At 44.8% G+C, this 16,202-nt stretch overlaps 1 protein-coding gene across 7 annotated transcripts in view; it reads right to left on the bottom strand.

The window, feature by feature from the left end:
- MTMR3 (myotubularin related protein 3) overlaps positions 1–16,202 on the bottom strand; it is a 2,389,252-nt gene that overhangs the window by 1,074,442 nt on the left and 1,298,608 nt on the right. For all 7 annotated transcript variants that reach the window (XM_069619294.1, XM_069619290.1, XM_069619289.1 and 4 more), the window contains one exon: positions 4,995–5,161. In XM_069619294.1, coding sequence (XP_069475395.1) covers positions 4,995–5,161 — 167 coding nt within the window. The remainder of the gene's footprint in view (positions 1–4,994; positions 5,162–16,202) is intronic.

Raw genomic sequence — 16,202 nt, 5'->3', positions numbered from 1 at the left:
CTATTCAAGTGTTGACCTGCTTAGTTTCTACTGGGTTAGCTAGATAAGGTGTAACCCTTTTGAATATACTTTTAAGCAAAGATCTAGATTGGGAGATACATTTTCTTCCTTTTAAAATGTCTTCTATGAGATCTGTCTTCAGAATCCGGAGTCTGAATTCTAAATGTTGCGGCCACTCTCTCAAAGAGGTTGGCCTACATTAGTTGATCCTCTGTTGGTGAGCAAGTAGTATGAGGTTCTGCAATACCGGTTGATGATAAAGTATATACTCATCTGGGTGTATGTTATACTAGAACCTACACCTTCCTCAATGATGCCCTCTTCCTGCTCTACAGGATCTTCAAATTGTTCTAGATGTACCCTTCCTTTTTTAGCTCAAGTGGCCTCCACTAAAGTATCTACTTTCCTCTTTTTAGGTAGTTTAGCAAAAAAATCCATAAAGGATTGCATCTTAATTAGAATAATTGCAAACCAGTCTTCTGACCAAGATGTTCCCTGAGAGGTGCCGTGTTGGGTTGATTTTTTGATTAACCCTTTTTCTAGTACCTCTGAAGAAGAAACAGTACCTTTCTTCTGCATAGCAGCTGAAAGAGTCCCCTGTCCATTCCACAGACATCAAATGAGAGGTGTTCAGTGTTTTGGGAGTCGAAATGTCCTTGGGACCGATTGTCTATGCTCTGCTTCGAGATGTGTTCTTGTGTTTGGGATTTTATTTTCGACGCAAATGTCGACTGTTCAAGCTGCGGCCTCTGTGTTAAACCAGCCTGTCTGACCGTGTTTTTTTACCTTGGCAGTAAAGCAGACTGACCGACTGTTGGGTTAAGCCTCAGTGTTAAAACAGATTGATAAGGAATATGTTGGTATCTAGGGTCGTCTGAATGGAATCTGGACCAGTGATTATAATGTGCAGCCTTTTGGCCTTCAAGTATAGTCTCCATAGCCCAACGTTACATGAGCCCTACAGAGCTGGGGTCAGCAGCGAAGAAACGTTTGATGTTTTCTCCTTGTCCTGCTCTTTGGCATTGCTCTCTAAGCGGATGCCCGCTTCTTCAGCCTCGAATTCTTACGCTATAGTAGTGTACTCGCCCAAGGTCTTTTCTGTCTGTATATCCTCAGCTGCCCAGTGTTTTGTTTGATAGTCCTTAAGCATTTTCGGTTTAAAGAACTTATAGGCGTGACACCGTGAGTTGTCATGGTCCCTTGGAAGACAGCTGTTGCACACCTAGTGTGTGTTTACAAGGGAACTTGGTGTATCACAACGGACAAACTTGTAGAGTACTCTCCATGGGTTTGCAAGAAAGCAAGCCAGCTTATTATTGTAAATATCAGTGGAGATAAAGGCATTCACTAAAAGAAAGGTACCAAGTGCACAACCTTTTCGCCCTTCCCCACACTCCCTATTGCATTGGCTTTCGGCATGGTGCATCTTTCGTCGTGATATCAATGTCAACCGCTGCCGACTATGTCGATCGTCTTGAAGCCGATAAATGTAAACCTCAATGGACGCTACAAAGCTGTTGGGAAATACGGAGAATCTGAATTTTGCATCCAAACTAACAATGGGAAAAAACAGTCGACACGTGAATGATGCTAGGAAGGTACCTCTTTTAGGCAACTTTTCCTCCATATTTTATAAACCCTCAAACATTTTGCTTTTGTTTTACACCTTGTCCTGACATTTTACAGGGAAGAGAAGACCTTTTGCTCATTTGTTATGGGGGAACCGACTAGTCCTTCAGACTGTCAATACTGGGAAACTAGGTGTCCCTTTTGACATGTTATCAGTTTGGGTCACTTTTACATATTGCACACAACATCTTTTAATGCAGTGCAATGGGGATACTTCTGTATCACCCTAGACTTACACCCAAGAGATTTTTCGTTACTTTTAAATGTGCCCAAAAATAAGCTGGTGGCAGCAGTTACAGTTTTTCAATTTTTGCTATATTTTTAGTTGGCTCATTCCAATTTACCAAGTTTGGCTACCAACAGTGGCTAGTGCCCAGTGATGGACATGCCACGAGATTTCTTGCGTGTGTGTGTGTTTTTTTTTTTTTCCAGGAAGTGGGCTCGGACTGTCTGGTAGCAATCCACATACTGGTGCCTGCATGTTAAATGTGCATGCATGAGTCAGTCACACATTGGTCCCTGATTGGACCACTGCTTGTGTGCATGAGTGGTGCAGATCCTTGCTATTGGAGGGTTGGGTTTGATCACTCACCTGAATTTAGGATAAGAAGACGAGTCCTGCAGCCATTCCAGCATATCAGAAGAGGAGCCAAGAATCCTGTGCAACTGTACAGATGACGGAAGACCCGAGGATGAACTCTGAAGAGGCCTTGTGACCATTCTTGCTGCTGTCCCAGTGAAGCCCTGCTTGTCTACCTCATCTCAGAAGGGTGGTCAGTCAAAATGTAGAAAGTCAAAATGTCGAATTTTTTTTTTAGAAAACAATGTCGAAAAACAATGTCGAATTTTTTCTACATTTTTTAGAATTTTTTTGAAAAAATAAATATATATATAATTAAAATGCGTTGAGTATGAGGGGTGAGAGGGTGGTGGGGGAGGGCGGGGTGTTGGGTGAGGGATGTTGAGGGGGGGACCCCCACTAGTAAATTATACTCTTGTTTATTTATTTATTGATAGTGCTAATTGACATTGTTTTCTACATTTTTTTTTCTACATTATGACCTACATTAAGACCCTTACTGGTGCTTCGACCCTTTGGACTGGTGGGACCAAACTGTCTCGACGCATTCTCACGCTCTTGCAGCCTAGAGCCTTCGTAAGTGTCCCTGGACCACCCGGTGGACTGTCTAGCTCTGTTTTGGGCTACCGTTCTAGAAGCATCGCCGATATGCATTTTGGCGTGGAACTTTGGTGATCTCCAGCTAGTTCTACAAGTTCCCTTCCTGCCAAGTTTCAGCGCCCCAGCATCGCTGGGTACTATTCTGGAAGGCTTCCTTTGTTTGTAGCTACTGATAGGGTAGTGTGTCCTGAAGAGTCCTGCATGGGTGCCTGCTGCATTTCTTCACTGTAAATGTTTGCACTCAGCTCCTGGACCCAAAGGGAAACTTCCTTGCACCCACCACTCATGGGCATTTTCTACTGTATCCAACGGCGGGAAATCCCATCTCCAGCAACCCCCATTCGACCTGCCAAGTGCTTTGGGAAAAATCGGAGTAAGGGCGGTGAGTAGTCGCTATACTTATCAGTGCCCCTTTTTCCTTTATTATAAAGTTTGTGAAGAACTTGGTTTTATTATTCCATTCCATTGCTATTTAAATGTTTGTTGAAAAAGCCACTCTAGAAGCTAGGAAAAGTCGTTTACTCACCTGCAAATCCCTTTGAAAGTGTTCTATATCAATCTTCCCACCCACAAGAACACTTCCTAACTGTTTCCCAACTTCTAAAGGTACTTTGTGAAAGTTTTGGGCACAAGGCCCCCATTCAACTTAGGGTCAGACTCCTAGTTAGGGCTCCCATTTATGTGGACTGTTGATACAATTGCCTAAATTCTTACCTTTCAGGTATATGGTGAACTGCATGCACTGTATTAACTGACTGTATATATTTTTTTATATTTAGAGTGTTATGTGATAATATTACCTGCTTGATTCATTTTTATAGTGTGTTTTTGGGTCAACAATAGAGTATTTGTGTACTTACCTCTCTGAGTATAATCATTGTGGATTTCACTGTGTGTACACATTGTGGACCCCTGACCACACTCACCTCTCTCAATACTTAGCATTGACCACTCTCCGCGCTTACCTTGATTGGTTTGGCAAAACTTCAAGAGTTCCCCTCTTCACTATAACTAGGGTGGGTTCCTAAAATCTGTCCACCAGACCAGATTTTAGTAATCCATCTTAAAGTATCATGGGCACACGTAAAGTACTGATAGTATTGCAGATACACCCATTTTGCCGCCCATTTTCTAACAAAAATAACACTATGGACTACTCAGCACCAACCACTAGATGGCGGCCTAATCAAAGCACGTGAATCCAAGCGAGTTGCATATATCTTAATTGTATTTATTACAGTACAATTGTTCCATGTATTGTATTGTTATTGTAATACCATTAAAGATTATGCCATTATCTGTTCTGTAAGGCATAATTATATATTAATGTCTTAGCGGACTAAATAATCTAATACTTTTGTTCTTAAATCAAATTGCAATGGACAGAATTAAGCAAGATGCAGGTCTCTGGTGAAATCATTATTTTGCAAATTTCTGGCCAATCAAGGTTCAATTGAAATGCTTAGGTAGCAATGGGATGTCCCCATGGGACAGAAGCCATTAATTCTTTAGGACCGTGTGTTAGGCATGTGGTGACATACATGCATGCTTCTATGCAGCAAGCCAAACAGCAGGCCAGTACACATTTCTAAGGCAGTACAGAAACACAAACTGTGCGTGGAGACAACCACAAAACCTGTCAATTTTGGCCAACTTCTTTGTAAACCTCTAATAATTCTTTGATTTGTTTTTGCGGTCGCTGCATTTAAAGTGCATGTGAACTGCAGGCAAAGTACAGTCCCTGCTACTGTGCCTGCAATTAAAGTTACAATATCCCAATTTTAGACTACTGTGCTATACAAATGGCATGTTATCCTATTATCTTTCTCCTAAGCAGCAAAGCCACAGTCTGCAACATTTTATTTGCTTCTAGAGCAATTAAATTTAACAGTTTTAAGCAGCAAGACCAATTTCATCAGAGCCTGTGCGAGCAAATCAGGCTTCAGAGTATTTGCCTTTCTCCCGGAGCACTCGCTAACTGCAAGATGGACCAATGACTATGTTCCACTGCTTTTTTAAAATGTCTTAATTCATTAACTATTTTAATCAATCTACTCTGACACAGAGCTGAAAGAAATGTAATTTGCAATGGTGTTCGTTGCAAGCAGTCACATCTGCTCACCCTTCCATTGCTACAAAATGCAAACTGAAAGGCCTGATGCCAGACACTAAGGTAGATACTCACCTGGGCGGCAGAGGTCTCCATGTTGCTCCTTCTCGCTCGCATACACCTCCATGCACCATGCATGGTAGGCAAAGGAGAACAAATCCTCAATCTTGGATGGAGGACGGACAGAGTTATTCAAACGCTTGAGCCATTCTTGACATTGCTCAAAGGTGAAACACTGACACCTGGAAGGTTAACACACACGTTGGGTTGTAAGCATCAGACATTAAAGACTACATGATATTAACATTTGTATCACCAACATTTACTGCATATTCCGCAGAGTTCACCTAAATCCTTAGCCCCCACCAACAATCCAAGCAATGAAACCCCAAAGATGAGTGTCTCGCACAGTACACCTGCTATTAGCCAACAAGTGCTCTTAATTAAAAGGCATCAGACTTTTCCATATCAGTACAAACATATAATGGTCTGAGTCCCAGACAGGTTTGTTGCTAGAGAATCTAGAGCCCAAATACTTCACACTAAAGCGCTAATCTTGCTGAAAACGTAATGTGCTGGTGAGTACAACAAGAGAATAAAGGGTGCACCATAGGGCAGAGCCAAAAACAACTGATACTTTCTCCTGGAACTCAAGAAAACAGGATGTCAAATATCCTTATACTATTTACAATTTCCCCTCTATTGACATCAATTGAAACCACAATATTTGTCTTTTTTTATTATTACTGTGCTGACTTTTGGAGGTACGTAAGGCCTTTCTGATTTATATCCCGCACTTACCTCATCAGTTTCGGGGCCATTGGTCAGTCCCTAATGCTACCAGTGCAGGGAGACCCATCTCCCTTTGCAAGATTCTTTTTTGTTTATAAACTGTAGGCATTACCTCACAGTGAAGTGCGGCATGGGACTTCGTATCCCTTTACTTTCTGGAACATTTTTTCTACTTTAACAATGTGTCCAAGACTAGCTGGAGACAGCGTATATTTTTCTCCCGTGTTTTTCATTGTTCAAATGTGGACTTCTGCATTGTATCTCATGATGCCATTTTAAGTACCATATATCCGAAAGGGCCGTGCCACGTGTTTTTGCCCCATCTTTGGCCATCTTGCGCTTTGGCCTTCTTCCTGACCTCTTAGGTCATATAAATATGTCGGGGCAAAGCCTTTACTTTCCCAGGCTAAGTGGTGGTGTGAGCATCTGGCTGGATGTGGGGCCGAGTACAGTCTAGCCCCAATCCACACTCAGGCGCAATTATGCCTGTAGCTGGGAAGATATGGGGCAAGAGGCTGTCCATCAATGGACAGTCCTTTCCAGTTTGAATGGTGGAGATCATTAACATTGGTGGGCGAGCAGCAACCCTGGTTAGAATTTGGTATAAAAGGAAGAGGTTTTGCAGTCGTTCTTCATATCTTCATTTGGGTCCAAGACTCCTATGAAGATTTGCAGCATGTTGAATACCTGATGATGACCTTTCAAGACATCCAGCATTGCCTCCAACCAAGCCCTGTGAAGCCCATCTCTCTGGATCCATCTCATGAAGACCCTTGTCGATGCTTCAAACCTTGGGCTGGTCGGACCAACTAATTCCTTCTCCGTTTCCATGGCGGGCATTTTATTTGTTTACCTTTTTCCATTCAGTATGAATGGCCACCATGTAACTGAAAAAAGGACTCCGTTTTCCCTTGCCCGGCTGCCATTTTTTAGACTTTATATTTTTCTGTTCTGAAACGCCGGAGAATTTCAGAACAGAAAAACAATGCTAATAGTACCCCTGTCTTGCGGGGCGGGGTACTAATAGCAATAAGCCCTGAGACTTGGGGAAATTACTGAGTCAGGTAAAGTCCCGGTGCCTTTGTTAAGGCCCTCGCTTTGCTCGGGTCTGTAACTATGGGTCCCGGGCTTTACCTGACTCAGTAATGCCCCCGCGTCTCAGGGCTTATTGCTTAAGTGTGAGTGATCTTTATTGAGATCAACAGTGAATGTATACATGTTAATAGTGCCGATTTAGCAATACTTTTTACTGGTTATTTTCATTGCCCATAGTGTGTCAAAGTTTAATAAATGTGTGTATTTTTATACTTCCTGTCTAACTCGCTTGTTTTGATGGCTGTGTGTGTGTGTGTGTGAGATTGTTTGGTTCCCTTTTCTATCCCTCCCCTTGCACTCTCCTCACCTGAACTGCTGGAAACGTTGTCCGTAGACTGTAGATTTTGCCTGGTCAGATAATCCTTCTCCCTTTTTGGTTGATTGTGCTTGCCACCGAAGGGAGCCACAGTACCGCAAGAAAACAGCAGTTCCGTGGCCCCCTTTCTGGAATCAAGCCGGAGGAAGGGAAAAACCCAGTCGGGAAGAAAAAACCCTTTGGAACACCTGGACGTTCTTCTCTTTCTTTTTCATAGGTCAGAGGATACGGTGCAGGAGACTAAGGTACAGGATGTCGTGCAGATCGAGCAAAGCCTTGGAGAGAAGTGCTGTGGAGAACGACGCTGGCTGAGGAGATTTCAGGAAGGTAAGCCGGTGAAGGGTGTGTCCGCCCAGTAGCTCCGAGGGAGACCCGGAAGCGGTAGGTAAAGGTAAGGGAAGGCAGATCTAGGGATCCGGGAAGCCCAGCAGGGAAAGCGGGAGAAAGGGAAGCCAGACACGGGTAAGAAGGAGAAAGGCAGGTCCGGAGAAAAAAGAGCCGAACCTGACAAAAGCTTGGGAGAGAGAAAAAGACTTCGCGAGAGCAGCGAAGCGGAGGACAGGGAAGCGAGGTAACGCCGCCACAGAAACAAGGGGCACCCAGCCTAAGGAGCGATAAACCCGGAAGGGAGACTTCCAATACAGGTTGCAACGCAGAGTCTGCGGGGGAAAGGAAGTTTTAAAACTCCCGGCGGATACCGCCCCAGGACTGGTCGAGAATCATGACCATAGAAAGAGGACCAAGAAGCACCGCCCCTGTGCCGCCACCTGTAACGCGGAAGAATCCGCCACTCGCGGCAGCGGCGGATGACAGTGTGTCTCATTGAAGCATTATACACCACCCTGTTAGGAACACCTTAGCTTTCAGTGGTAGCTGTAGCCGTTTGCTGCCAGGGGGCCTCTGGAAACCTGGACACAGAGTTATAACGCCAGTATATTTCGTTGCCAGCCTGCATACCATGGGACAAAGACTCTTTCAGGACAATGATTAACCTCACCCAAGATGGCTGCCACTGACGTAGTGTCATGTCTTCCTATAGCCTGCATGATCACGCTCATACCCAGATATGAGGAGACCGATCGAAAGGCTCAGCGTCTTTCAAGCCTCAGATGTCATCGGATCATGGAGCTCTTAGCTCACTTTTGGAATTCTGAAGACCAAGACTTTCATGCTTATTATGGAATAGGTAATTAGGATTTTTTCCCCCCTTTTTGTTTTCTTGCTTAACAGAGTACCAATCAGAAAACTCTTCGGTCTCTGTTTTTAGTTTGAGTGGCTGACCATTTCCTGTGCACTAACAGGAGAGTCCCCTACATCCCACATGACGGCTTTCCCACTCACAGGTAGGTCTGGGTTTATGTGGGAATACATTAGACTTAACCGCTTTACTCACATTGTCCTTAATATCTCCCGCACAGTTCGTCCTACCTACCATCAAAACTAGCCCTCGTATCCTGCCGTTCCAGCGACCCCACACAAAGAAAGGCCACTTGGAGGAGATGAGGTACGGGGAGTCCTGGTACATCTTCTGGGGGAACCATCTTCCTCGTAGAATGATCACTCCATGGTTCCTGAGAGATCAGGATAGTGGTTTGTTAGGCAGAAACCTGTGCAGTTCCCTTAGGGACCACTGCAAAAGATTTAGGACTACAGGTGGTTGGCAGTAAACCAAATTGGTAGCAGTCTGTACCACCCAGATTTACCTGGTAGCTGTGGCTGAGCAGTCAGACTTCTCTCAAGAAGAGTTAGGCAGTATACAGAGCATACACAAAAGGTACAGAGATACAGTAGCACAAGCAAACACTGACCAGAGCTTTGGTGTAAAAGTATATAATTATTTATTTAAAGACACACTTGTGAATTACACTAGGACAAAGAGCGGTAAATAAATTCAACACACAGTCATTATTATATATATATACAACCCTAATTACTTATTACACAAGTCTTAATGAGAAACACCACTTGTTTTCAGACAGAGGTGAGCGCTTAACATAATAAGCTATTAAAAAGGGAGGGGAAAAAGGCAGAGTTATGAAAGCACACAAATTTCAATGTTTTCAAAGAACTACAGTGAGGCAGGTTAGGCAAAGTCTACTGTAGAGCAGGGAAGTTCAAATGCCAGGCCCACTCTTAGAGAGAGCAAGCGAAATGTGTCCAGGATCACACAGTGGGGTTATGCCAAAAGAGTCTTTGTAAATAGTTCACAAAAAGATTGCGATCAAGTCAGGAAAAGTTAGTTAACAGGTCCCAGGCTAACCCAGGTTAGAAAGTCGAGGATTTACTGTCACCCCGAACGATCTGTCCCAAGGGAAGCCAGGCGGGACACAGTACCTGAAAGTGGGAAGAACGCTCCAGCGGGGGCAGTTGTTCCTGGCAGCGGGTGCAAGTCAGTGTTTCGTCCAGAGGAAGAGGAGGTCTCGACGTGGAGGAAAGCTGAAGGTCGTTGCACTGCCAGGGAAGAAACCAGCCGCGGAGTTTCCCGGTTACAAGGTACCACCCTTTTCTTCCCGGTAGTGGTAAACCGTGGTATTCCGGTTGCCGGGGTGCTTGGCACGGCAAGGCGGCCACGAGATGGTCCAGGAAAGCGAAAAGACAGGCAAACTGGTTATCCCCACCAGTCAAAGGAAGAAGACTCTCCGGACTGGAGATCTCCTCTGTCGTCGGGAAAAGTGGTGAGACGGTTCAGCAGGGCTCTACCGGTGCTGTCGTCGTTGCAGGTCGGCTCGGCTTCTCCCTCCTCGGATTCTTTAGGTCCTGTGGCGACTTCTGAAGTTCCAGTCCCCAAAGCCCTGCTTTTATGCAGAAAACCCCCATTCATTCAGCCTGTCACTCAATCATGCTAAGTGGTGAGCCGGGCGGCTCACCACTGGGCCAATCACACAAGAGTGCGACTTGAGTTGCTGAGGCAACTCAGTCCAGGGTGCCTAAACCCCCTCCCACACCCCCTGTGGTACCAGACAGAGTGGCACCACTTTTGTAGGATTCTGTGGAGAAGCCCGCCAAAAAGTGGAACAAATGGCTCGACTTGGGTTGGAGTCACAGAAGCGAACACAAACGCCATTTTGGAACCAAGTTTCGGCAAAAAATACCAACCGGTGAATTTATATTAATTTAATAACCCAGCGGTATGTTCGAGGTTATTTTAAAAAGTGGTAGCCTCAAACAATGGGAAAATCCCATAGGAATATATTCGCGGTCGAATATAAAAAGTAGTATCCACTGCCACCAGCCAAAACTCGGTCGGGGGGGACTGGACACTGCCCCCTCGAACAACAGACCCTGGGGCAATCGAATTGCCCCAACCAGTACGTCCACAATAGGATGGTTTGTACTGGTTCTGTTCACAATTTGAGACTAGTAAAGCCAATGGTGACTTTACATGCCCTGGGAGACAGTAGTCAGTCCCAGGGTATGGAGTCTATATTTGGGGGTCGCTACGACACCCCTGCGTTACGGCACGGAGGGTGCTGTGTAACCCATATACCAAAAACACATGAAGCCCTATGGAGTAAAGGACCCCATAGCCCATAAAACACATACAAAGTCAAAGGAACACCTCAAATCATGTCTAAGAGTGGGAGGAAAAGAGTCTCACTCTTGGCAGGAGAAAAAAAATAAACGCCAAAAATCCAGCAAAGCTGCTGTAGGACTCACTAGGTTTGGGAAATTAGCCTTTACAGAGAATTCTCCCTAACATGGTTACCGATCTGAAGTACGACACCCCACCACCTCTCCATAACTCTAAGCCTTACTGCTCTTTCACCTACCCCGATTGAGTTTGGCTAGACCCAAGTCTCTTTTCCCTTTTCACTAAAATAGGGTGGCCTCTCAGAATCATCCTTCAGGGCTAGTTCTGAAAACCCATTTTAACACCATCCAACGGTTTTGCACTAATCAGAATTCATGTTAATTAACATTTATAGTGTTCGTGTATACCGCTGTTTGGTGGTAGCACTGAAGAACATTACAGGCTGGCAAAGTATTAAGGTGTTGCAGAGGTTGTATGTAGGAGAAACGCATTGGGGCACAAACAAGCAAATGGTTTTAAATTTAACCATCATGCTCCCTATTGTTGCACTCCTGAGAGAGATGCGCACGTAAAAATGACCAAGCAATGTCACCCACCGATTGAGTTAGGCAATTTCCCAATCATATTGTGGCACCTGGAATACTACCTAGCTGATGTTTAACCACTCTTAAGGCTCCATTATATGCCCAAACAGATTGTGGCCATGGACCCTCTTTATCCATTCTTCCCCAGTCTAACCCCCCACCATCAATAAGATTTCTCCTGTGTGATTGCTCTCCCAGTTTTTGTTCTATGTCAAAGCCTTATTGGAACACTGCAAATAAGTGGGTGCACCTAGAGACTGGCGTCAAGATTCTGTCCTGTAAATCTAAGCATGCCCTGGAATAACCCAGGATCTCAAGTCCAAGGCCCAAAGTCTCCACATCTGGAATTTATGGGACACAGCAATACTAGCCTTCATGAACCCCGCTCCTCCCACTACAATTCCCAGAAAGTTGCCAACCCTAATTAACAGTTTCGATTTCATTTCATTAATCACATTTATATTATTTGACAATTTCTCTTATAAAACACAGTGGTTATCCATGATACAAGTCAAACCTATTAAACACTAAACATATAAACTCCAGGCAATCGATAATATTATCAAATTCTTGAATACTCCTCCAATTTTACACAACTCCTCATCAATAGCATATAGCAATTCAACAAATGCTAAATTAAGACTTACTGTCACCCTCACAGCTTGGTTCCCTTAGGGTCTCCTTGTGTTTCAGTTTCTCGTTTTTTGGAATTAGTGTGGCAAAGAGGTGAACATTTTACAGTTGTCCATGTTTTGCCCATTTGTCTTGGAGGGGACATTTCTGTGCACTGTACCTAACTGGCTTTAAGATCCAAACCTGCTTGATTTGTCTGGTTGGCCACCTGAAGAAAGTTAAACCATTAGAGAACCCCTGCAGATTCAGAAACTATATTTGTGACACGGAGTCGGATGTGCGGGTGCCAGCAGGGCTCTATAAACTATGCTTCCACCAGATAGAGCGATACCTGGGAGATGTTCAAGCACAGTGTCCAGTCCTATCAGTCGATGATCAGAAGCCACAGACTGGCTTTGTCATCGACAACTGAAATATAACATTTGAAGGGTAATGCTAACTAAGACAGAATCCCACTGATTTGAAGAAAAGGGGACATAATTACTTCAAATGTGGGAGAATGACGTGTAGCTTAAGGACAGCAACACTACACTGGAATAAATTAACCTGACATGCGCAGCCTCTGATCCCCTCGACCTGACTTCAAAACAGTTGCCTAAACCAGCACGACTTTCTTCTTAAAGATCCACAATAGCGAGGCCACAAGGGGACGCGCTGATGACTAGTCCACATTTGCGTGCTCTTCCGACCCGGCCCGAGAAAGTGAAGTTAGCCCCTGCTTTTCACCCCCAACCCCGGGGACCTGCTGAGACCATATACGAGATGAAGACCCCCCAGCATAGGCTTAGGGGAACTCTGAGAACGACACCCTTGTTGCTGTTTGGAGATTGTGGCGCGCCCTCTTGCCTTGGCCGCTGAGCGGGTGAAGCTGCGTGTGGCGGATTGCCCAAGTACACACGTGGGTCGGAGCTTGGAGTGGGACGGAGGAGGTTGGGGCACCCCGCCGGCAGCAAACCGCTCGACCTCCCCCCACCCCCATATCATTGGGTGGCAACGGTGGTAACCAGAGGAGCTTGCGGAGGCTGGTCGTCCACCCACCCGGCAATGTTGAGGCAGAGAGCGAAGTGGGGGAACGGTGTAAAACCCGGAACGGGCCGGAACGGTACCCTAATATATAAAATGGCAGCAAAACTCACCTGAAAATGATGCAAACACACATGAAGAACATTTTGGAAAAGGGATAGGTTGAACAATGTGCTGTCATTAACCCATTACTGCCCAAAATCTACATTTTCACACGAAAAAGTACCCGGAACGGTACCCTAATATATAAAACGGCAGCAAAACTCACATGAAAATGATGCAAACACACATGAAGAACATTTTGAAATGGCAAAGGATGAACAATGTGCTGTCATTAACGCATTACTGCCCAAAATCTATATTTTCACACAAAAAAAACCCGGAACGGGCCGGAACGGTACCCTAAAATATAAAATGGCAGCAAAAAGCACTTGAAAATGATGCAAACACACATGAAGAACATTTTGAAATGGCAAAGGATGAACAATGTGCTGTCATTAACCCATTACTGCCAAAAATCTACATTTTAACACGAAAAAGTACCCGGAACGGGCCGGAACGCTACCCTAACATATAAAATGGCAGCAAAAATCACCTGAAAATTATGCAAACACACATGAAGTACATTTTGAAATGAGAAAGGTGCACCAATATGCTGTCATTAACCCATTACTGCCCAAAATCTACATTTTCACACGAAAAAGTACCCGGAACGGTACCCTAACATATAAAAAGGCAGCCAAAATCACCTCAAAATGATGCAAACACACATGAAGAACATTTTGAAATGGCAAAGGATGAACAATGTGCTGTCATTAACCCATTACTGCCCAAAATCTACTTTTTCACACGAAAAGTACCCAGAACGGGCCGGAACGGTACCCTAACATATAAAAAGGCAGCAAAAATCACCTGAAAATAATGCAAACACACATGAAGAACATTTTGAAATGAGAAAGGTGCACCAATATTAACCCATCACTGCCCAAAATCTACATTTTCACACGAAAAAAAACCCGGAACGGGCCGGAACGGTACCCTAATATATAAAACGGCAGCAAAACTCACCTGAAAATTATGCAAACACACGTGAAGAACATTTTGGAAATGGGGAAGGTTGAACAATGTGCTTTCATTAACCCATTACTGCCCAAAATTCAGTAAAAAGGCAGCTAATAAGTAAACTCAAAGAGGGACTTTGTGATGACATCTATATTGTACTAGAAAATCCTCATCTACCTAAATATACTCTAGTCACATAAAGGTAGAATTGTAACACTTGATTTGATTGACATGAAGGGAAATTATATATTTCAAAATATTACTGGAGGGTGACTACACCTTACTGAACACTAGAGGGAGCAGTAACTGTTTAGTTGTGTTCATAGTCAGGTTTTCCTTTATCACTTCCATATCCTTGTTTCAGGAAGTGGTAACATTTCACATGTTTCTTCTTCACTTAAATGTTGCAGCTTCATCTTGTCTGTGCTGATCACCTTGAGTTTAGATACAGGTCAGATTTATGTTTTTTTTCTCTCTGCAAGCCTTGAGCATAAGAGTGCAACAATGGATTGCTTCATGCTGACCAGATCATTTCTTATAGAAAAGCTCTGCTGCAGCAACTTTGACAAATGTAGGACCACCCTGCCTTTTCACTACTTGGTTGGAAAGAGGTCTTCAAGTGGACAGGGCCCAGCCTCGTATGTGACACAGCAAGGATCTTAAAAGGTCTTCAAGGTGGCTCAGCAGCTTATAAACACATTTCATGCAAACAAGGAAGCTTGAATCCCTAAGAAGGGGCCCTTAAAAATCAGACACATCATCTCTTCCTAGGAGAAACCTAGATGTGCATCATGAAGAAAGCGGTTTCATTGTTTTCTCTCTGTAATGTGTTATGTCTTGCTTTCTCCCCTGTTCCTGTGTTGTGAGCCTGGGTGCTGTGGAATGCTTGTAGAATGCCTGCCTCTGGAATGTTGAGAGAGTGTTTGAGAGCTCCTTGCAGTTTGGAGGCTGGGGCTTGAATGATGGCATTGAGGCTTCAGCGGCCAATCAGAGAGGATGTTGTGACGTGGCTAATGGCTGAGGATGTCGAATGATGTGCCATTGAAGGGGATGGACAGCATCACACACTGTACAACGGTTTGCCGCTGCACGCCTCTAAGGGTTTGAACTGAGTCTCAGAGGAGGAGATGTGTCCTGATGGTAATGCTGCTGAAAAGAAAAAGCGGCAGGTAACATCTAGTGCGGCGCCCAGCATGGAATGCTATCCGAGCCGGAGGTGGGAGTTGTTTCAGGAGAGCCGTGTGTGTGCTGTCAGCATAGTGAACAGCTGGGTGCTGTGTTTGGAGACCCATGTGGTCACAGTCAGCTCAGTGAACAGCTGGTACCTGAAACAGTCAAGTTGGCAGTGATGGAGGTTGGGCCCAACGTGTGTTGGGGTCGGGGTCACAGGTACCAGCTTGACAGCTGCTCCGGGTATGGTGTGGGTGGAACTATGCTGTATCCTGACTGCGTCTCTGGGAAGCAGGAATTGACTGTTCGCTGGGAAGAGCTCTGGGGTTTTTGCCTTGGTTGTGGGGCTGACCTGGGTGATTCAAGAAGTCAATATATGGCAGTTTTCCACAAGCTAGATCAGGGCTTTGTCATTTTTCAGGGAGCTGTCCATGCTGAACCGTGAATATTGATCAACAGTGTTATATGAAGTGAAGCCTGTTTGGGTGTAAGTTGTCCATTGGTACGTTGTGGATTGTGGTGGATCTGGGACGTGTCTGGTGTATTTTGGTAAAGACATGTCCTCTGTTAGTTGAAGGAAGTTGAAATTTGGTTTGTTCTTGCATGTTGATTTAACTTTTGCCTCCACAGGTCTGTCAGAATATGGACGTGAGAATAGGGCATGGACTAACTGGGGGTTACTTGTGTATGTGGTGTGTGTTGTGCTCACTGGGTGGCCTGCCAAACCACCTTGTGGGGTTGGACAGTTTTGTTTGTGTTTTGTGTGGCAGGGTAGTGCCAGCCACCTGGGCTGCTAGCTGCCAGCACATGGCACACCACAGCACTTTGGGGAGGTATTATTTGCCCGTGCCATTTGCGTTCATGGTTGTGGCTGGAGAAATGTTGTTGAGTGTAGTTTACCTCATTAGTTTGTTTCTGTGGAGGTGGACCCCGCACTCACATGTTTTTTTGCCATTTGGTCAAGTGTGCTTTGCCATTGTGTGTTGGGGGGACCCCAGTACCCTTTGTGGGGGTGTCGCTCCCACACCTTGAATGTGGTGGTCTCAACCTATGTGTTGTTCTTGTGGTTGGGGGTG

The sequence above is a fragment of the Ambystoma mexicanum genome, chromosome 10, assembly GCF_040938575.1.
Source record: "Ambystoma mexicanum isolate Mex_15411 chromosome 10, UKY_AmexF1_1, whole genome shotgun sequence".
NCBI classification, from domain to species: domain Eukaryota; kingdom Metazoa; phylum Chordata; class Amphibia; order Caudata; family Ambystomatidae; genus Ambystoma; species Ambystoma mexicanum.
The sequence above is the reverse complement of the archived record's forward strand: the minus strand, read 5'-3'. Positions and strand labels throughout refer to the sequence as shown.